This window comes from Hemiscyllium ocellatum, chromosome 17 (genome assembly GCF_020745735.1).
Source record: "Hemiscyllium ocellatum isolate sHemOce1 chromosome 17, sHemOce1.pat.X.cur, whole genome shotgun sequence".
NCBI lineage: Eukaryota > Metazoa > Chordata > Chondrichthyes > Orectolobiformes > Hemiscylliidae > Hemiscyllium > Hemiscyllium ocellatum.
In genome coordinates, this window is record NC_083417.1 from 55,574,367 (window position 1) to 55,596,816 (window position 22,450).

At 39.9% G+C, this 22,450-nt stretch overlaps 1 protein-coding gene across 2 annotated transcripts in view; it reads right to left on the bottom strand.

Annotated features, from left to right (window-relative positions):
- The window catches only part of fhod1 (formin homology 2 domain containing 1), a 312,470-nt gene that overhangs the window by 6,971 nt on the left and 283,049 nt on the right, over positions 1-22,450 (bottom strand). For both annotated transcript variants that reach the window (XM_060838185.1, XM_060838186.1), the window contains 8 exons: positions 21,421-21,576; positions 19,124-19,306; positions 18,324-18,443; positions 18,069-18,230; positions 16,160-16,350; positions 12,678-12,870; positions 3,068-3,221; positions 1,794-1,970 (listed from right to left, as the gene is read on the bottom strand). In XM_060838185.1, coding sequence (XP_060694168.1) covers positions 1,794-1,970; positions 3,068-3,221; positions 12,678-12,870; positions 16,160-16,350; positions 18,069-18,230; positions 18,324-18,443; positions 19,124-19,306; positions 21,421-21,576 — 1,336 coding nt within the window. The remainder of the gene's footprint in view (positions 1-1,793; positions 1,971-3,067; positions 3,222-12,677; positions 12,871-16,159; positions 16,351-18,068; positions 18,231-18,323; positions 18,444-19,123; positions 19,307-21,420; positions 21,577-22,450) is intronic.

Here is a 22,450-nt window from a genome sequence, read left to right on the forward strand (position 1 = left end):
TAATCAGAGTGAGAAATAAAATGGGAGGCATGGTGAAATAAAACATTCAGCGTACTCTCGCTGTAATTTATTCACTGTCAAATGATCGCTTATTACGGCATTTGGCAAGGTATTATAATAGTGAGCTGCTTTTAAGAAGAGCAAAGAAACAACTTGGGAAGGCTAAAAATAAATGGATGTGTACAATGAACAGGAAAGCTGTTGTATGAGCATTCAGCAAATGTATACCATATTCTGCACCAATTAATATGAGCCAAGAAGTGGCTTATTGAGGAGTGCACTGAATGTCTACATCTAAACTTCACTGGCTTACATGGAGTGAATAAGACTGCAATAAAGAGAGGCTCAGACTTACAAATTTCACATCAGAAATGCTTCCTTTGTTGCAAATTCAGAAGCATCTTTAAAATTAATAAAACTATGTTCAAGTTCAGGAACATGGAGAGTTTTAACATAATTGCACATGGCTAGCTGACGGCTATCAAACTACAAATTTCCCTATGGCCTGGAATATATTTGATCAAAGGTTTTTCTTGGATCATCAGTTATGAATCATAGCTGTAAATCAAACATGACCAAGTTCTAGGTCTGAGAACCACACCGCAGTATTTCCAAATGGAAAGCAAAATAACCATGGATGTTGGAAATCAGGAACAAAAGAGGAAATTGTTGGAAAAGCTCCACGGTCTGGCAGTGTCTGTGGAGAGAAGTCAGAGTTAATGTTTTGGGTCCTGCATGAACTCTTGATTTCTCTCCACAGATGCTACCAATCCTGGTGAGTTTTTCCAGCAATTTCTGTTCTTGTTTCCCAGATGTACATTGCAATCATTATTTCACTCTTTGCATAGTGATTTAAATACAGGATGTACTTTGCGCCTTTTACTTCCTACCTCTGTGAGGATTTTGTAATATGATTGGTTGATCCTCATAAACAGCATCCAATTCAAAGTAGGTTTGGAATGGAGGATTTCTATACTACAGAATTCATTCTGTTCTCAACTTTTCTCAAAATTAGGACTTGCTGTTAACTCTTCACTAACGACTGTATAATTTGCGCCAACATTCTGCCTCAGCTAATTTTACTTCAGCAACTTGCAAGTGTATAGCATCCTCAGACAAGAAGAAAATGTATCATAGAAGCCTAATCAGACACAAGGCAATAGCAGTAACTTAGGAAGTAACGCTATTGCTACACAGTAGAACCTTGATTACCAAATGAGACGGGCAGGGAGTATTTTGTTCAGGTAGTTGATGGTTCAGATAATCAGAACCAAGCAGTAATTTATGAGTGGCTGTTATCCGAACATTTCTCAGTTATCTGGCAATGCAGGTCATAATGCCATTTAACTGATAACAGAATGCTCAGTTGCCTAATGCTGTTTTTACAGGACCTTGAGATCTTGTTTAGGTAATTAGAAATTCGGATAATTGATGTTCAGATAATCGAGGTTCTACTGTATATGCTTTACCTTTGATTAGTTAGATGAGTGAGAGGATTTTTTTTCAACAGCCCAGAGTAGAATTTTGTTATATGGGATATTTCATTCAAACAAGTTAATACTTTATGAATCCAGGAATATGAAAACTCTATAAAATACTGGAAACTTTACCATTAGTACAAGCAACAGTTCTTTTGTGATCAGGATTCTGTTGAAAAGAGAATCCTCATTAAGAATAAATGATAAATTTGCTTCATTTTGAGTCTGAGAAGGTTTTGAGGAAAGAGTCACTGATTTCACATCAACCTCCTGTCCACTCCCCCAGAGACCCCAGTGTCTATCATAAACACTTACAAGATTTCCTATTTGCTCTTGATCTCTTGCGTTCCTTCGGGGTAGATGGCCTCTGGTTGGGATTCTGGGTGACCGATTTGACCAGGCGGTCCATAATTTCATCAGTAGCATCATCGGGTGGACTCGCTGCTTCATCTTTAGGAACAGAAGGATTCGGCGGACTGAACCTTCCTATAGCTGTATAAATCAGAAGAGGAAAATAGGAATATCAGTTGAGTTTGTAAACAACTGCTGCACTAATGTTTGTAATGCATTGTAAGCATCAAACATTTCTGCTGATCTAGTGGTTGTGTATTTGTTCCATGTATGTGCAAATTGGACAACCTGTTTTAGCCAATAAAGACACAAACTGACTCTGATCTCTTTATAGTTATTTCTAGCAAAGATTATTAGTGCTGAATGATACTATTGACTTAAAAAAAAATCAATGTAATAGACAGTTTGAACCTATCCTTGCCTGTACAATTGCAGGGATAATTGAGTTTGTATAAAATAGCTGGCCCATAGTCTGTACTGAACTCTAATGAGGAATAATCTTGCACTAAACTTCTGCAGGGAACCTCAACACCATCCAATCTAAAGTTCCAATGGTTCAGTTGGGTAATGCCAAATACGGAGTTGACTCAAAATAAGGTGGCATTAGATTTCATGTTTAGTCTGCTCAGAATTAACAAATCTGAACTACAATGATGTAGGGATCAACTGTTGGCCTCAGGGGCTCCTGCAATAGGGAGAATTAAAAAATAAATCAGCCGAGATTCCTGCCGCTGTTCAGTATCTATCGGGAAAGAACATGTTTATGGAAGTCAGATGCAAGAATCATCTATTTAGATTGTGATGCACATCATTAATGAAATAGCCCCACAATATACTTTCCATGTTGCTTCTAAATTGAAAATGCTCCAATTGACAGGATTCTGGAGGGCGTTCATTATCAATGGACGGCGACCTCAGCAAGGGCCTGTACTACCAAGTAACAAAGGCAAGAGAAATTGGACTGTCCACTGTAGCTTTCATCGTGTGCATCGAAATTCTACAGTTATGAATCCATGAGGATTTTAAATTGTTTCTTAAAAGAATACAATAAAATACAAAGAACATTGATAAATACTGAAATAGATTACGATAAATGTTGCCTCAGGACTGAATGTTGGAGAGAATTGGCACTAAAGTTCTTGAGCGAAATTGTGTACAGTCCAAGATGTGCAGATTGCTAAAATGCTCTGACTAAACACAATGCACTCTCAACGAAAAAAATTAAAAGTAAAGCTCACATCTGTTGCCTCTGCTCCTTCGAGTCTGTGGCTCTGGAACAGACAAAACATTCTTCATATTTTCATGCTCTTCATCGGCTTGTAGCTGGTGATCTGGCGTTTCAGGGGCTGGGCTACTCTCAGTGCTACCAGCAGCTGTGGAGAACTTTGCAGTCTGCAATTGTATTTGACGAGAAACATGGCTCAGTTAGATTGGTTGTCAACATAAAATGGACTTGTTTCCACTCACCATGACCTGAATGTTTTGGTCTCTTCATGACACACAAAATGCGATAAATTAATGGCAAACATTATTATATTATTAAAAAAATTGAAGCTGACACCCTATAGTTTTAATTGGTATGATATTTGTGTCTCCATTCATCAGTAATTAACATAAATATTCACAGGGTATAGGAGTTTGGACAATACATTATTAATATGCTAACACACAAACTTAGTTTTATTATGCAATGACTGCTTTTTGAGGAATATACCTGACACTCAAAAAGTTCAATGAATGCAAACCAGCAACTAGCAAAGCCAGTATAGAATACTATGAAGCTAATACAGTAGGCTACAAGTCAGAGGCGATTGTGATCAAACCACAGTACTCTGGTCAGACTAGGGTCCTGTTCTGGTCACCAAGCCACAAGGGAAATGCTCAATTCTTGGAGACAGTGCAGAGGAGACTGAACATATGCCAAAAGAACCCCAGGCTCTTTGGCCTTAAAAGGAGCCTTCTTGCACTGTACTTAAGAGTTATTTTTAAGATGTTTAATGGTATGGAAAAGGTGAACCGGGAAAATACTTCAACAGACTTTGCAAGATTTGGAGAAGGAAAAACGCAGGTTCAAACAAAGGAAAACTTAACATTTGCACATACAAACATGCAAACACTTGATTTGATTTATTTACTGTAATGTGTGTCTTGTTATAAAACACAGTGAAAAGTTCTGTATCGTATACATTACTTAGTGAACGGATATATTCTTCAAGATAAAAAACCTGACAATTCTTCAAAGGCAGTTGGATACCCAGGGTCTTTCTGGATGTATGTACCAAGATAGACCTCAAGGTCTCCCTCATCAATAAGTACCTTGAAAAAGAGAAATCTAATCCCCTCAGGAATTTTATTATACAACCAAATTCCAAACATCATGCTCCTTTTTTTTAATGTAAATAAAGATATTCATCATGAAACTATGTCAGCTTATTTTGATGTTGACACATTTCTAGTAAGGTGACAACACAGTAGCTTTTTAATTTGAAAGAGTGCATTTTTATAAATTGCATGTTATCGTATTTGATGTGAAGACAATGGAATAACTACTTACCTATTGGACTGAATTATAATCCACAGAATAAGGGACAATCAGATAATCATGTTCAGGTATTGCCACCTTTTCCATTTGTGTTTATTTTGGATGCATGACCCCATTTAGTGTCTTTGGGAATATTCTCTGAATTTGGAATAATGAAAGCTGTTTGGCTTATGCTTAACATCTTGCAACCACTTGCATTCCTGATATCTGATTAACCAAAGGGCAAGTGTGCAGTGACAAATGTACTTGAAAATAACTCAAGCAAATCAAAAGGTAACAGTGCTCAAAAATAATCTTGCATTGGTCTAAACATTGCATTTGGTCTTGAAAAACAAACAAACAAAAACTCTCTTCTGGGTCAGATTGACCTCATCAAAATAACTCAGCCTAGAGCCAAATATTAAAACAGAGTTGGACATTTTTCCTACTTAATATCTAATTTTTTTTTACAAAATCAGACATGGCGCACATTCTTCAATTTTATAACCAGCAATCCCTTGAGTGTAGCAAGAAGAGTTCGAATTCTGTGCTTGTCACCCTGACCTACACACTCAGAGACACCGTCATTCGTGTTGAATTATTTTCTGGTATAAAATTAAAATAGTCTAAAGGCCAAACTCAATTCAAATTACATGCGAGCTGGAAGTCGTCATATTATTTTTGTTAGAATGTCGCTGCGTACAATTGCTCAGAATAAGGAGCAACAACTTAGAGGAAAAGCAAGTATTTTCCAGCCAGGTGAGGGGTTGAGTTTAGAGCAAGTTGATCAATGAAATCAAAAGTTCTATAGACGGTTTCAGCCTGCTCTCCCCAGATTGAATGGGGAGAAAACAAAACTACAGAATGAATTGCATTACCAAATTGTTGATTTCTCTACCTGCTTGCCTTAGTTTCCACCCTTTCGGTTTGTAATCCATTTTAGTCTCTGGAGTTTAATGCTCTTATAAACAATGAAAGAAACTTGTTAACAATCCTGTATTTGTAGATGAAGAGATTTTCTATACAGTGCTATAATGTTGCTTGAGGTTTGTTGTGTGCACTTTCTCCCATAAAACATTGGAACTGGAGAGCAATTGATAGGCCAATCAAATCAGTAGTGTTATAAATTTTGTAAATGTCAACACGTGGAGAATACTTGCACAAAATGAAGCAAGATAGAAATGTAGCTTGTGTTTTTGTGCTAGTTTGTCTCAGTGCAGAATTATACTGAAGCTTGTGTGTGATCAGCACAGTGTGCACTCCAAGAAAGGAATTAAAGCTCGTTCAGGGATACAACAACAATTTGAAAGTATTTTTTGGCCTTACTTTAGCAAAGATAGGAATGACACCTCCTGCTTTAGCAGAACAAATCTCTTTCTCAAATAAATCTAATAAACTTTCTAAGAGTAGACTTTATTCCATAGGCTGGCAGATGGAATGATCTTGTAAACTGAGAAGCCCTGAAGTGAATGACCAAAGCTCAGTTGTTGATGTCAATGATAACCCATTTACAATGAATAAGTTATTGTTGATGTTTGATTTGGAAAACTTGGACTGATTGTATAGCACACCAGCAAAATAAGAAGACAGAAAATGAGATCAATCACAATGTAGTGATTAGGCAAAGTCAAGCTTGGATTTTAAAAGCCTGTTGATTACAGAGGTTAGAATGGTTGAGCAGGACAAGGAGATGAATGCTGATGCATTCTGGAAAGATTTGTTTACTGTTCTTGCTTGCAACAGACCTGAAGGACAACATACATGAAGCTTTGGAAGAACAAGGAAAAAGCTCAGAGAACTAATGATTACAATGCTATTTTAAAAAGACAAGGTGACTCGAAAGGCTGCAAAGGAGAGAGACATAGGAGAAGGTGAGGACTGTAGATGCTGGAGATCAGAGTCAAAGAGTGTGGTGCTGGAAAAGCACAGCCTGTCACAGGCAGCATCCGAGGGGCAGGAAGACAGATTGGCAGTTATCTAAAGACAGCCTTTTTGTACTATTAGAAGACAGTTTCTGAAAATGCAAGGAATAATCTTGTGCTAGAAAATGGAATTTACAAATCAAAATCTAAGTTGTTATAAGGTAAAAGAAGAGTGTGGTAAGAAAATGGAAGTTCAAATTTGTCAATAATGGAGATATTTCTGATTTGCCATTTGGGAGACAAACAATTGGATCTAATCTGATGGCGTGACTCAAGAGTAGCAAACACTTTCCAGTTTATAATATATGGAGCTGCTTCGACTGGGGTGTCCAGATATAAAGGGTCAGCTTTTGGCAATTATTCCCACTTTGAAATGTCGCAGTAATGGGTTCCTGAGTATTGCTGTCACTCACTGAACTTAAATAAGATGAGATTTTCAGTCCCAGCTCACTATGTTAGGAATAATGAAGAGAAGGGTCACTGAAAATTTGTTAGCTGAGGTAGGTTTCAAAAGTAAGCATAACAAATGAGTATTTGCACATCCACTGTTGTAATTAGATGACCGTACTGGTACCCTTAATGCATTCAACTGGGATATAATTGCAGTCCAAATTATGCAACTTCCTTACTCTTAGTTTAAGTCACAAAATTATTCTTAATTTCTGTGGAAGACTTGGCACCGAGCATGGACACTTATCTGAAATTAACTTGCTCTGATCTTTTATGTTTATCAAAGAAAATAGCGGGTGGAGCTTGTTCATGTTGCTCTGGTTGTTTCAACTCAGATCCTTCAGCTCCTCCTTGCTGTCGTATACCTGAACCAGAATCCTGAGAGGTCATGGGTTCAGTTTCAACAGTGGCTTGACAGGACAGAAAGTCGGCCTCCAGTCACGTGCTGGGCTTGCTCAGATCACGGAATTAGAAATGATCACACGTTCCTGTGGCATTAACTTGCCTTTCACTGGATTTTCAGTTACCAAGACATTATAATCTGATAAGGTAACCCTGGCCTCTTGAGTATATATTTAAGTCCTCAGGAGAGGAAATACAAGCCCATAATTCACCACTTAGAAGCAAGCTTTGATCTATAGTGCCAAGCTACTATGCAGACCTCCCCAGTGCACATCCAGAATGTCAGGGATACTTGGGGACTTGAAAAGATGACCTCATGCAGACCAGGAGGCCAAAGCCCTTAGAAACAGAACACGCGCACAGCTCAGCCTCCTGCATTGCACATTCATTCCGTTCAACTGCTGTTAGATTAAAAATCTTTCACTGAACTTGTCAAGCATTTCCTCTACTAATGGTTCAATGTTAAATGTTTCCATTTCAGACATAGTAGATAGCAACAAGAATTGTTGTGTCTCCTTATTCTACGTCTAGTTGGGCTAAATTATGCCCCATGTTTAAGAAAAATCCTTTTTGTATAAAATCATAATTCACCTTGTTAAACTGCAATTTTACATTTCAATTCCCAGAGTGGATGAATCTATCTTAGACACATCTGATGCCTTGGACCTGTGCCTTCATTCCTCTCTGCATCGTTTTGCGAAGATTCTTCCAATATGTTTCAATTTAGAGTCCCAAGGCTCAGCCATGAAAAATCCAAGGCTAGAAGAATTTCTACAGGGCTCCAAAGGCAGGAATTCATGACAAATTCTTAAACAGTAACCCATACGGTCTCTTCACGGGGTTTTTATTGTCTTAGAATGTAAGGAAATCAGAGCCTAGGATTGTAGGCCTTGTTGATGTTTACAGGCTACTGAAGAAATTCCATTTTCAAATAACCATAAAGTAAAAAAACAATGAAACCAACTGAATAAACTAATCATTCACATGTCTGGAATGAGGTCTATTCCAGTCATTTGAGGGTAACAGACTTCTGTAAATGATACATTAAAAAGCTGAAATAGCTGGAGAAACTCAACGGGTTTGGCAGCACCTGCAGAGAGAAAGCAGAGCTGTGTCGTATGACCCTATGACTCTACAATGTTTTGGGTTCACTGACTCTTCCTCAGAACTGACTGTACCTAGGAAAAGGCAGTAGATATGCTGTCGACATGGAGTGGGAGTGGAAAGGAGTAGGAGGCAGCACTGGAACCCAGAGAAACAGCAGACAAAAGGATGGATAATATTGAACCAGAGAGAAAGCAACGTTGATAATATGGACCATTAGTAGACGATGATGAAAGCAGCCCATGTCATAACATGGACAGGGGTGTGGGGCTGGATAAAGGGCATGGAAGAAAGTAGTTAGGCTCCAAAATTATTGAACTTGATATTAATATTTGAAAGTTGCAGGGTCTCCAGGTAGCAAATGAGATCCGTCCTTACAGCTTGCACTGAACTTTGCTGGTGCTGTTGCACTGAAGTGACAGGCAACTGGAAGCCCAGGGAAACGTCTGCAGAGAGAAAGTTGGTGTTCTGCAAAGAGATTGGCCAGTCTGTGCTTTATCTCCTCAACATAAAGGAGATCAGGTTGTGAGCAGAAAGTACAACAGATTTCACCTGGACAGTGTCTCTGGGGCCTTGGATAGTGAGGAGGGAGGAAGTAAATGGGCAAGTGCTACACCTTCTGCAGATGCAGGGGATGGTGCCATGGGGCTGTGGAGAGATGCTGAGAGTGAAGGAGGAGTGGACCAGCTTGTGCTGGAGGGAATGGTCCTTGCAGAAGACTGACAAGGGACAGAAGGGGAATGTGTGTGTCTGGTGGTGGCATCTCACTCGAGGTGGCGGAAATGGCAGCGAATGATCCTCTGGATGTGGATGTCGGTGGGGTGGTAGTTGAGTATTTGAAGACCCTACGGTGTTGAGGGCGAAGAGAGAGGGGGTGAGGGTAGAAGTGCAGGAGATGGGTCAGACCTGGCTGAGGGCCTTGTCAACCACCGTATTGGGAAATCCTCAGTTGAGGAAGAAAGCATCAAAGTTGGCATCATCAGAACAGTTCCAACGGAGACAGAGGAATCGGGAGAATGGAACAGAGTCTTTACAGGAGACAGGGTGTGAGGATATATAGTCAAGGTAACTTTTGGTGTCAGGGGTTTGTAGTAGATATTGGTGACAAGTCTAACCCCAGAAATGGAAATAGAGATATCGAGGAAGGGAAGAGAGGAATCAGGAATGGACCAAGTGAAACTGGAAATAGGTTGGAAATTGGAAGCAAAACTGATGAACTTTTCCAGTTCCAGATGAGAGAGGGAAGCAGCACCAATGATGTTATCAATGTACCGGAGAAAGCGTTATAGGTGGAGTAGGACTGGAACAAGGAATGTTCCACATACCCCACAAAGAGACAGAGGTGACTGGGGCCGGTGTTGGTACCCATGGACACCCCTCTGACCTGAAGAAAATGAGAGGCTGAGCTCAGGATGAGCTCAACCAAATGGAGGGCAGTGGTGATGGATAGGGATGATTGTGGCCTTTTCTTTCTGTAAATGCTACCCTGACAGAGCCAAATAACAAATAAAACCAGGAAAGGCTGGAAATACTTAGCATGCCAGGCAGTACATCTAGAGAGAGAGAATCAGGGCTAACATTTCACCATTGACCTGGAGAATTAACTCATTTTTACTTTCTACAGATTCGGCCAGACCAGCTCTGTACAGGATCATTGAAACCTTACAGCATAGGGAAGAAACTACTAAGTGCAATGCAACTCACTTCAAGAGCAACTCAACAAGTACCCTCTGTCAACTCCATCTTTATCCTGTAGCCCCCTTGTTTCTTTTACCAATCACTTTAAATTGGTTTTCCTTCTTATTGACCTCCCTGCCATCAATGGTAGCAGTTTCTCCCTATATACTACGTCAACACCCCTCATGACTTTGATTACCTATGAACAAGGAGTAGGCCATTCAGCCCCTCAAGCCAGCTTTACCATTCAAGACACAAACTCCATATTCCAGCCTGCCCTCGTGAGTTTCTGCTCACTTGTTGGTCAATAATCTCTTTACCACTGCTATGAAAGTATTCAATGACTTGTATCAATTCTGCCTTCAGTTTTCACTTCTCCAAACTGTCCATGCTATTGAAGCCTCTCATCCTGGGAATAGGGCACGAAGAGAAATAGGCCATTCAGCCCTCTGAAGCCCATTCACCATTTAGAGACATCACAGCTGATCTCCGACACAACATAACCTGTTTGTACTATCCCTTGATGTTTTTAATATGTAGATAATTATCAATCTCAGTTGTGAATATACTCAATGACTAAGTCTCCACAGCTCGGGGGCAGAGATTTTCAAAGATTCAGTACTTGCTAAATGAAGAAATTTCTCCTCTTCTCCTCCCTAGATGGCCTGCCTTAGGGAGAAGGTACAGAAGCCTGAACACATGCACCAGCCGGCTTCGCAACAGTTTCTACCCTACTGTTGTTACTGAATGGACTCACAAACTCCGAACATTCTCCTGTACCTGTGTTTTTGTTTTTGCCACTGTTTACCTATTATTTATTTATCTCTGCTACTTAACTCGGTGATCTGCCTGAATTGCTCGCAAGACAAAGCTTTTCACTCTGCCTCGGTACGCATGACAATAAATCCAATTCAATACTTATTTTGAGACCATGTCCCTGCTTTGAGACAGCCTTACTCCAATCACTGACTGATCTTCCCTCTGTGTCAACCCTGACAATCTAGGTAAAAAGGTGGGAATGTAATTTTATTAAAAATCCATTTTTCTAAACTCGAGACATTAGAAATAACCTAAAACTTATAATACCATGATTACTATTCCCTCAATTTTCCCCTACTGATCCAGCATTACAGAATTTTCCTGAATATACTTCAGAAACTTTTCCCCCCTCTCTGCCCTTTAACATATGACCATTCCAGACAATAATAGGATAATTAAAGTTTCCTATTATCTAAATCAATAATTTTTACATCTCCTTCTAATTTTCTTGCAAATTTGTTTCTAAACCATTTTTACTGTTTGGTTGACATCAAGAATACACCCAGTAATGTAACGGTACCTCTTTTCTTTAACTTGAAAGAAACAGATTTAATCCTTCGCCCCTCTAGAACATCCAATTTCTATTACGCTGTAATATTCTGTCATACCTCTACCTTTCTTTCCCTTCCCAGCTTTCATGATCACTTTCTATCCAGAAACCTTTACTACCCAGTTCTGCCCATGCTCAGCCAGTTTCACCATGGACCTCAACTCTGGTCTCCCTGCTATAGTAAGGATGTTGTGAAATTTGAAAGGGTTCCGATAGATTTACAAGGATGTTGTCAGGGTTGGAGGGTTTGAGCAATAGGAAGAGATTGAAAAGGTTGGGACTGTTTTTCCCAGAACGTCAGAGGCTGAGGGGTGACCTTATAGAAGATCATAATATCATGGGGGCCATGGATAGGGAGAATAGCCAAGGTCTTTTCCCTGAGGTTGGGGAATCCAAAATTAGAGGGCGCAGGTTTAAGGTTAGAGGGGAAAGATTTAATAGGGACCAAGGGGCAACTTTTTGATGCAGAGAGTGGTGCATGTATGGAATGAGCCTCCAGAGGATATAGTGGAGGTTAGTACAATTACAACATTTAAAAGGCATCTGAATGGGTTTATGAATAGGAAGGGTTTAGAGGGATATGGGCCAAATGCTGGCAAATGGGGCTAGCTTCATTTAGAATGTCTGGTTGAAATTGACAACTACTTGGACTGAACAGTCTGTTTCCGTGCTGTACATCTATATGACTATTCTAAATGGTAGGGCATGCTGTTGAAGAAATCTTATTGAAATGTTGCAGTCCATCCTGTAGACTAGACACACCACAGTAACAAAATGGAGGGTTGTGTTGGTGCTGGTGGCACATATAGTAGGTGTTTAAGGTGAAAGAGGAGGTGATAATTGAGCTGGCTGCTTTATCCTGAATGCTGTTGAGCTACCCAAACACTGTTGGAGCTATATACATCCAAGAAAGGGGAGACTATTTCAGCATACACCTGGCTGTGCCTTGTAGATGGTGAAGAAGCTTTGAGAAACAAGGAGGTGAGCTACTTACAACAGAACAGTTCACCAGCTGACCTGCACTTACATAGTTTGCCTGTTTGACTTTCCAGTCAATGAAGAGATCCCAGGGTGTTGATGGTCACACCTGTTGTGATGCAAATAAGGCCTTACACCCAATATCAAGTGGGCATAGAGATTATCCAGTCTGACAATGAGATTGGCTATTTTTAGATCAAATTCGTCTTAAGTCCATGTTAGCTTCCAATTGTCTCTTCCAGTGACAAACTAAGACCAACAAGTGGGGAGCAAAACTACTGTCCTGTATTAGCATTTTAATCAACAGAAAAACATAGCCTTGTAAAATTGCAGCACCAAAGCTATTTCAATAAAACTGCATTCAATTGTAATTGTTCTCTTTAAAAAAAAACTGGAGATAGAGAGTTAATTTTAAATCAGCATACCTCGGTGATCATTTTCCCCCTTGTCTTGTTCCTCTCTCGATATGCAGCCCTCTTCTGTTTCTGCTGCAGGACCCGTTCTCTGGTGGTCCGATATTCTAGTGCAAACTCACTAATTATTTTACAGAACCTGGTAATCTTCAGCTCTCGGGCAGAGTTGGAAGGATGGCCCAGGTAGAGCAGAAAAGAATGGAACCTGGAAGAAATGGTGACATGAATTTGGAATGACTCGACACAGATGAAATTAGAAAGGTAATTCCATGGGTTTGCGACTGAGTTACCATAGTGATGGTACCCATGCTGTGATATGGGGCCTCTGGGGTCTAAGCTAAGTGCTTTTGCTTTCTGTGATTAATGATGAATGTAGCAACTTTCACACATCAGATTCCTCCACAAGAGTGCACCAAAGCACAAGAATGCAAGTTGACATCCTTCACTGCAACGATGTTGTTCTCTTTAACTGGTTTAAATGGTAGGGGAAATTTGTTACAGACAGGAGTATTTTGTGAAACAAATTGCTGACTGACAGTGGCTCCACATACACAAGGGGCTAAAAACTGGCTCTAAATTACTTTTTGCTCCTTGTTGAATTTAATGTTTTGATTGACAACATTTTTGTGGTTTTGGATTTGTCTGTAGATTTTTGGGTGGAAGTTTTTATCTCATGCTATAATTATGCAAACTCCATTGAAATTCTGAAGGGACTTTTTTTGCTTCTCACTTCTGGCACAATGAGAGAAAAGAGATTAATCAAGGTGAGGGATGTTAATGCTGCAAATGGAACACTTTTGTTTTTGTGCCCAGACTATTTTTATCTTCGAAATTCACATTCACTGCTATCAATACACTGTCTGAATGGTTGCAATTGTAATATAGGTCAGCCAGGTGGATATCATAGAATATGAGTTCCCTGATTGGGGCTGTTAATCTGGTCCAATTAGGGACTCCTGGCTGACAGATATAAAAAGTGTCTGACATCCTGTTCACTCAGAGCTAGCTCTGAAAGAGCTCGATCAGCATCAACAACTCTCCACTTGTAATTAAAGGGTGACTTGGTCACAGAATACCAGCCTCTGTGGAGCTATTTCACCAACCTCTCAAAGGTTTCTCCATTCCCCACATCAGTTGTTAATTTTGGGAGAGGCAGTAAATTTAGAACCAATTACACCTGAATCAGTGTCTTAGGGGCCAAGCAGATTAGAAACTGGGGAGAGCTGATTCAGGCTCATTGCATTTCGGACCCATAGAAGTTGCAAAGGGAATTTGTAACCCTCCCATAAGATTATACTGGCTTTAAGCAAACAATATACAGAAATGTAAAATATTGAAATGTCACCCACAGCCAACAAAAGTTTATAATTTACTATTTTTCATTGAGAAATTAATTCCTTAGAAAGTCCCCTGCAACCTTTTCAGTCACCTGATTTGTCTTACAGCTGACAGAGTGGGCACAGAGGGATCACGATTAGTCTCAGTAGTTCGCCACTAGGAGGCACCAGGTTGTTTCTGGAAATAACTGAGTCACAATAAAAGCCTTAACTAATCAAAAGAGTTCAGTTGAAATCATAAGCAGAATAGGTTCACCTTTCCACAGCACTCATCATTTGTGCAGTAATGTTTTGTGCAGTTGCATCATTCCCAAAAAGGTATTTTATTGTCCAAAACACAGCAGTCTGTCTCTGTCAGGCTCAGTGCAGTAGTACAATCGTGCCACTTTCAAGGAGTAATTGTAAGAGTCTGGAAATTACAGTTTTTCTGAGAATATTTTCTATTGAGCCTGAAAAGTTCCGTTGAACTTGCTACATGTCCCCCACTTTGGACTATTCTTACCATCTGAAATTACTGTGTTTCATACTTCCTGTACTTGTATTTATTCCCAGGATGAGAGAGTAACCAACTATCGCCCATCCCTACGTATCCCTATCATATTCCTGTTTCTGGAGTCACATAGAGACTGGGTAAGGATGGCAGATTTTCTTCCCTAAAGGGCAATAATAAATAACATTGGTTTTGACAACCAAAGCAGATCAGTATTTTCATGGTCACCATTTCTGAGACTAGCGTTTTATTCGAGATGTGTTTAGTTAATTGAATTTGAATCCATGTGTCCAGATCATTAGTCCAGGCCTCCTCATTAGCACAATGCCATGACCTTCTCTCTTCCTCCCCTGAAGCTAATGGCTCCTCTCTGCAATGGTTTCACAGTACTGGCTGCCCTCCAGTGATTCACTTCAATGGCGTGCCTTGACAGACTGTTCAACCCTGAAATCATCACAGCTGCCATTCCAGAATGAACTGCGGGGGCAGTGACCAAGGGTGTGAAATCTGATGGATTGTTTTTGTTGAGCCTGTAGTACCATGCAGAGTAGCTACCCCAGTGTAGGAGCAGAAACCCCCGTGTTCCGTACGGTTCAGTTACTCACTGTGTCCTCTTTTTTGTTGCTAAGTGAGTGGAAGTGAACCTTCTGGGGCTTGCAGTTTGGTCTCTCTTCCACATCCAAAATCATACAATGCAACAGCAAGCCTTTTTCTATAACCTACTGTATCACACCTGCTTCTAAGCAAAATACAGATGTATCTTAATCTTTGAATGTGCTTTCAACAAGGGATAGGCACCAAAAACTAAATGACACTTCATACGAGGGTGAGCGGACGGGGGGAGGGGGGGGGGGGGGCGGCGGCAGTGCGGTGGTGGTGGAGAGAAGGTGGTTGGAATTGGTAATTTCCAAAAGTAACACTTTATGGGAATTTGTGATGCATAGCCTCTGCCTTTCCAGATCCATGCTGGGTAGGTAGATTGTGACAGAGAGAGACACACACAGACAAACACAGAAAGCGACTGAAAGAGACAAGGACAGCTAGCCAGACGAAACAGACAGACAGAGAGATAGAGATAGAGAGAGAGATAGAGATAGAGATAGAGAGAGAGATAGAGATAGAGAGAGAGAGAGATAGAGATAGAGATAGAGATAGAGATAGAGATAGAGAGAGAGAGAGAGAGAGAGAGAGAGAGAGAGATAGATAGAGACATACACAATTATGAGAGAAAGAGATACACAGAGAGACAGATAGACAGATAGAGACACAGTGAATCTGACCAAGCCTATAATCAGGAATCTTTTCACACTAAAGGAAATCTGAAATGATCCACCCTGGAAAGCGGTGGATCCTGGGTCAGTTGGAATTTTCAAGACTCAGTTCAATAGCTTTTTTTAAATTAGGTAAAGACATCAACAGATATAGGGCAAGGTTGGGAATAGAGCTGAGGTTCAATACGAACACGTTCCATCTGAATTGTGGAACTGAATGGCCTACTGTTAATGTTTTTGGCTGTAACGATGGTCCTTGCCATTGTAATAAAGGAAAGCAACTTATGGACAATCACTTAGATGCCAGTTCATTGAAAGACTGCTGATTGTAGAATGGGTTTTTACTTTTAACAGAAGTTTCACCAATAAATGTATTTCAATGTTAATGATTCTGACCTGTTTATAATTCGACGATGTACTACTTTGAGGATTATAATCCTTTCCGTGCTGTCCTTCAGAAATTCAGTCATTTTATTTTTTAGAACAGGCTTGGTTTCATGCTTAGCTATGACCTTCAGGTGATCCCACGAAGCTTTACATTTTCTTTCCAGCTGAACAAGGCTTTCTGCCAACTGATCAAAGTCAATCTGTGAATGCAGACAAGAGAATGTGAGACATGAGCAGCTCAGGAACAATGTCCCATCAAAACTGAACACCTTTGCAGCTAAAAGCAAAAGCACGAGTTATGAACTGTAGCTGCTCCCATCAAATGTGGCACATTAGTCAGAAGGACATTGCATTTGGTTTATTAAATGATCAGTGGAAATGAAAGTGCTGTAGATCTGTACATGTGCAGAGGGCAATTTGAAAAGACCCAAAATATGCAAAACAGTCCAATATAGCACAAATTCCATTTGCTAAGAAAAACCTGAGACAATACAATTCATTATCATATTGGACTGCATTCTTGGACTGTACATTATAGAATGTCAGACCCTTTTCCACATTGTTTTTCTGCAAAAATTCAAAAAGTCCCTCGCAACCTCATGAGCAGCAATAACTAACAGTTTCCATAAAACTGCATTTCAGCTGCAGCTCACCCATTACAGACATAGATTTTGCCACCTCCCGTGCTTTGAATTTGGCCAGTCCTGTTTTAACTCTTCATTACTGTCTTGTCAGGATGGTAAGGATGGTTTGGGGAATGCTGCAAGCCCAGCTGCAGTCTGTCCTGGTGCACTGAAAATTGTAGGACTTGAACCTACACTAGCTGAATGCAATGGCAACAACAACCTGCATCATGTGGCCATTTAACACAACAAAATGTCCCAAGATCCTTCAAAGGAGCATAATGAAACAATAATGGACATCAAGACATCTGATCATCATCCACCTGTTCAAATAAATACCTATTTTAAAGAGTGGAAAGGTGAAAGGAAATGGGCAGGGAATTTCAGACATTATAACAAGTTGGCTAAAGTTATAACCTCCGAGTTATTGGATGGATATTATGAGGGCGCATGATGGTCATGATTGGAAGCGTGGATGGGACCAAAACCGTCTTCTCTATCAGCTAGGCAGTAGATATAAGACCATATGACATAGGAGTGGAAGTAAGGCCATTCGGCCCATCGAGTCCACTCCGCCATTCAATCATGGCTGATGGGCATTTCAACTCCACTTACCCGCATTCTCCCTGTAGCCCTTAATTCCTCGAGACATCAAGAATCTTTCTCAGGTGGGATTAAAACATTGATAGAGCTGAGTATCAGAAACCTTTCTGCGTAGCTAACTTTGTATCAATCATGCAGTTTGGAATACTTACTACCACTAGGTATATGAAAGAGAAAATAGCAAATTTAGCAGCATTGTCATCCTGCACCAAACCTTAGCATGCTGTGAAATAACAACAGAAAATGTTGGAGAAACTCAGCAGGTCTGTGGAGCATGATGATGTGGAGAAGCCGGTGGACCGGTGTGGACAAAGTCAAAAATCACACAACACCAGGTTATGTTGCAACAGGTTTATTTGGAAGCACTAGCTTTTAGAGTGCTACTCCTTCTTCAAGTGGTTAAGGAGCAGTGCTCTGAAAGCTAGTGCTTCCAAATAAACCTGTTGGACTATATACTGGTGTTGCATGATTTTTAACTTTGTGGAGAGTGAAATAGAGTTAATCTTTCGAGTCCAAAGACTCTGCTTCGATATTGAGTTCCAATTATGTCTCTCTCTCGCGCGCTCTCTCCCCACCACACCCCCACTGGAGTTGCTAAACTTCTCCAGCATTCTGTTTTTAGTTCCAGATTTCCAGTGTCAACTGTATTTTGCTTTTTATTTCAACTCAGTGGGTGTCTTCTTGGCACTTACTTTAGCAGATCTCGTGATTGCTGCAATCTCGGAATACACATCTGTTGTGTCTGGGAATTTCTCCACCACAAGGTTACACATGTGATACAGTAAAGATTGCCTCTGAAGCGTATCCTTCACCTCAGACACTTTCTCCAGATAACTCAGCTCAAATCCTTTGGCCTAGGGGAGAAAAGAAACAAGACCTAATATGTAAGCATTCGTGAGGGTTTCATACAGGAATTCCATTATCCTGAAATGAGATTGGCTTCTTACACTGGAATTGTTCAGAAAATTTCCAATTGCGAGTAGAGTTGCCAAAAGGCATTTAAAGGTTTTATTCTTCGCAAGTTGCTCCATTCCATGCTTCAAGTCAAACAGCGGCTCGGCAATTTCCTACGACAAGAAGTTAGAAGATTCATTTTAGAAGTTTACATGCAAACTTTCTCAGGGGTCAAACTTGAACAGACTAAATCAGTAGAAATTATTAAGCAGGCAATCTGAAACATTTGAAAGATTTAGGAAAATGGATTCACATTTTTTCTTGAATTATAGTACCCTCCTAAAAGCATTAACCTATTAGGCACCAAGTTTATAGCTGCAAATCCAACTGTGGATCAAACATCAACATGTTTTATGATATAATGTAATGAGTCTTTCAGCATTGTTAACTCCCATATGCATGTCAATCTAAATATTTCAATGTTTCTCTTAAACTACAAGTAAATGTAACAACATACCCATCTATGCATCTAGGATTACCAAAGCTGCTTATTATCAGTCTGGCTATCTTGAACATATCAAGATTTGGATTGATCACAACTGATAATTTACATTACATTCTACATGCTATTAACTCGGTGTGTCTCTACTTATATATGGAATTTTTATGGACTGTATCGTACACAATACAGAAATGTTTATTTATAGTCTTTCCCCAATGAATTACCTTTCAATTCTGAACATTACACAAAATCCAGAACTCTGTAGAAAATCCAGTATATGAGATTACATTTCTTTTTAAAGCTCAAACATTCCGTAGCAATGTAGCGCAAAGATTCAATAACAATTCCCACCTTTTCCATGAGCTCATAGTCCAGTTTGAAAGCCCAGAGTTGAAGCCTGGCTGTAATCCCATTGATTGACGACAGGGTTAAAAGGAACTGTTCTGCCGTTCCCAAAGGAACGTCGGGATTCACCAACTGAGCTTCTTGGATCTTCTGTTTCTCCTCTTCTGTGGGCACCATGGTCAATATTTTCTGTTAGAAAACAGGAGGGGGAAGGGTGGTGGGGTTATCAGTGGGTAATCGCATCATTCGACACATTAACTAAATAATTAAATTAGTTTGAAAAAGTCATCCTTCAACTGATTAGATAGAATAGGATTGCTCTTTATATGTGTTTATTTTAGAACAGTTGCACTGTGAACCGAGTAGCCAGTTAGCTCAGCTAGTTAGAGGGCCAGCGTGGTGTTTGGTGTGTGTCAGTGCAGGCTTTTAATGGTTTCTGACTGAGTTCATTTTGGAGCTTGTGTCCTTGCCCTGCCCCACATGGGACTTAGCCATCGTTCAGTAAATAGTCACCAAGGACCAGTCTTCAGGAACAAAGAAGAAGCATTTCAAACATGAATATCCTTTTATCTCCACAACGAACTCCTCCTAATATTTTTAAAAAGCCTCTTTAAAAGATGAGTTATATAAACTGAATTTTTTTTCAGGCAAGGGCATTATAAAACATGAAACCAAGGAGAGTGTAAATGGAGTTAAGAGACAGATCAGTCTTGATCTAATCAAGTGGCAGAACAGACTTGAGAGATTATGAACTGCTCCTGTTCCTAAACAACTGACACTCTCCTGGTTAAACACAACGATATATTATGTTACCATTAAGTCACATTCACATTCTACTTTGAGAACGAATTGACAACAGGAGCGACTGAAAGTGCCCCACAGCACACTTATGAAGCATCAGAAAAACTGAAACATCATTGTCACAGTGAGCTGTGTAACATTAGGATAATGCAATTTTATAAGAGTTCTTGTAAACAGCTAATGTATTCTGTTTTTAGTGCTGATGTCATACTTTTATCAGAATGACATGATCTGTGATGACCCAGATAATACACTGATCTCACCATCAGCCATTCAAAGCTCTTTACTAAAGCTGAACTCATGCAGACATATCTCCGTCTACTTATCTTTGAGATTCACAGGCCCCAGCTTTTAGTCTTTGTTACGAATGGCAGCACAAATGAAAATAAAAGTGAGGAAGAATGACTCTTAGAGGTGAGCACTATTAGAGGTGAACACTAAATATTTATGGATAAACAAGGAATGAAGTTCCTCACCCAATGTTTGGTCTCAGTCAGATTTCAAAGTCCCTATAATGGATAAGCCCCCACACACCAAGGCAATGGATGCTGGCAGGAAATTGAGTCTCCAAGGTTTTGCCATACATATTTTATAAATTAGCTATAGGAATAAATATAAACACATTACAAACAGCATAAATTGAATTTAATCCTCTTGGGTTGAAGAGTTGGCAAGATTTGTGGAGGCTCCATTGTATCTTACTGTATTCCCAGATGGCAGAAGGAGAGAGGATGAGAAAGGAGACAACTAAAGGATCTAATGAGGTCTTTCCCAGGAATGAAGGTTGGTAACTAATCTTGGGGTGAAGTAGCAAGGTGGAATTAGTGTTGATTATAGAGCATAAAGCAGAGGAGGACCATTGGGTCTACTTCCCCTTTTTTTTGGTGCAGAGGAATTAGACTTGGCTTGTCACATTTTGGAGGATTTTTAAAGTATAAATCAGCAATGAAATTAGATTTAATTTTGAAAACATGAACAGTTCCTGCCTGAATTGCTTGTCAGCACACCATGTTTAGTCACATTTGTCTGCACTTAAAAAAACACATTGCATGTATTCCATGTCATGCTGCCAGTTCAGTAACCTCCACAGTGAATATGTTGGAATTTCCAGAGCGACAAGTTGATATTAGTTATAAAAATGACCCGAGTGGCACATAGCAAAACATCCTTTTGCTAGAGATTGAATTTTATTTGGTTACTTTGCATTTTGTTAGTTTGAATGAAAGTTAGCAATGATGTGCGGCTGCAGGGGTGACTGAAGGAGAGTGTTCAATCTCTGGGCATCACGGTGTGAGTCAGCCTTAGTAGATCAACTTGTCTTTGCCTGCCCATAAATTTCATACATCTGTATGAAATCTGAATCCAAATACTAACTGATGCATGCCAATGGTGGAGCAAGCAATGGCTGCAACCTAATATTCCCATTCGTGTTCTTGTCCCTTGTTAAACTGATGTACTCCCCCAATGCCCTAGGCCTACAGGTTCAAGTTTACTTGCCTTACCTCAATACCTTCCTTGTTTATGGCATATTCGTCAAAGTTGAGGATGGCATTTTTGATGATATGAACCGGTGGTAATACTGTGAGCCCAATGTTAATTGCATTACTCCTCTTTGGGTCCAGCACGATTACTTCTTGCCTCTTGGCATCTGTTCCTTTCTAGAAATTAAAACAGCAACCAAGGTGAAGTTTGGTTGTTTCATTTTATTTTTAAAAAATATATATTTGAAGCACAATAGCCACTGTATGTTGGGCCATTTGTGGATATAATGACCTCAAAGTATATCCACTGTTTGTGTTGATATTCATCATCACCGTCCATCTATTATCAAATAAATTCAGTCAAGACAATTATAAGCTGCAGCATGGACAGGAAGCAGGTAGGCTGTTAGCTGTCACTATCCCTTGAGCATGAGTTTCCTTGGATCAATTCTTGAGGATTTTCACAGAAAAGTAGGTAATTGTAGATCTTTCATGTACTCCAGAAACTCCCCCTATTTTACCTTGGGGTCGGTCTACCTGTGCAGTGAGCAGATCATCTGCGAAAAGAACTAACTTCATTCAATTCCTCTATAACCAAAAGACATTTTTCACAAACTAATTTTGAAAGTAATTCATGAAGTAGCCAATCCCTGGTAAGTACAGGAATTATTGACAAGTTAAAATGAGACTCACCTCAGATTCTTATGGGATAACAGATAGCTATAGAATATCCAAATGTTCTACATCTCACAAGGACTTTGATTGCAAGGTGAGTCTGGGACCAGAGAGGATAGGCTCAGAACAAAGGGAAGCCAATTTAAGACTGAGATGAGGAGGAATTTCTTCTCTCGGAAGTTGAGTGTCTTTGGAGCTCCTTACGACAGAGAGCTGAGGGGTAAAGTCCTGGTATATATTTAAGGCTGAGATAGAAAGATTTTTGATCAGTTGGGGAATCAAGGGTTACAGTGAAAGAGCAGGAAAGTGCATGCGAGGAATTTCAGATCCGCAATGATCCTACTGAACAGCAGAAAGGCTCAAGGGGCCTAACAGC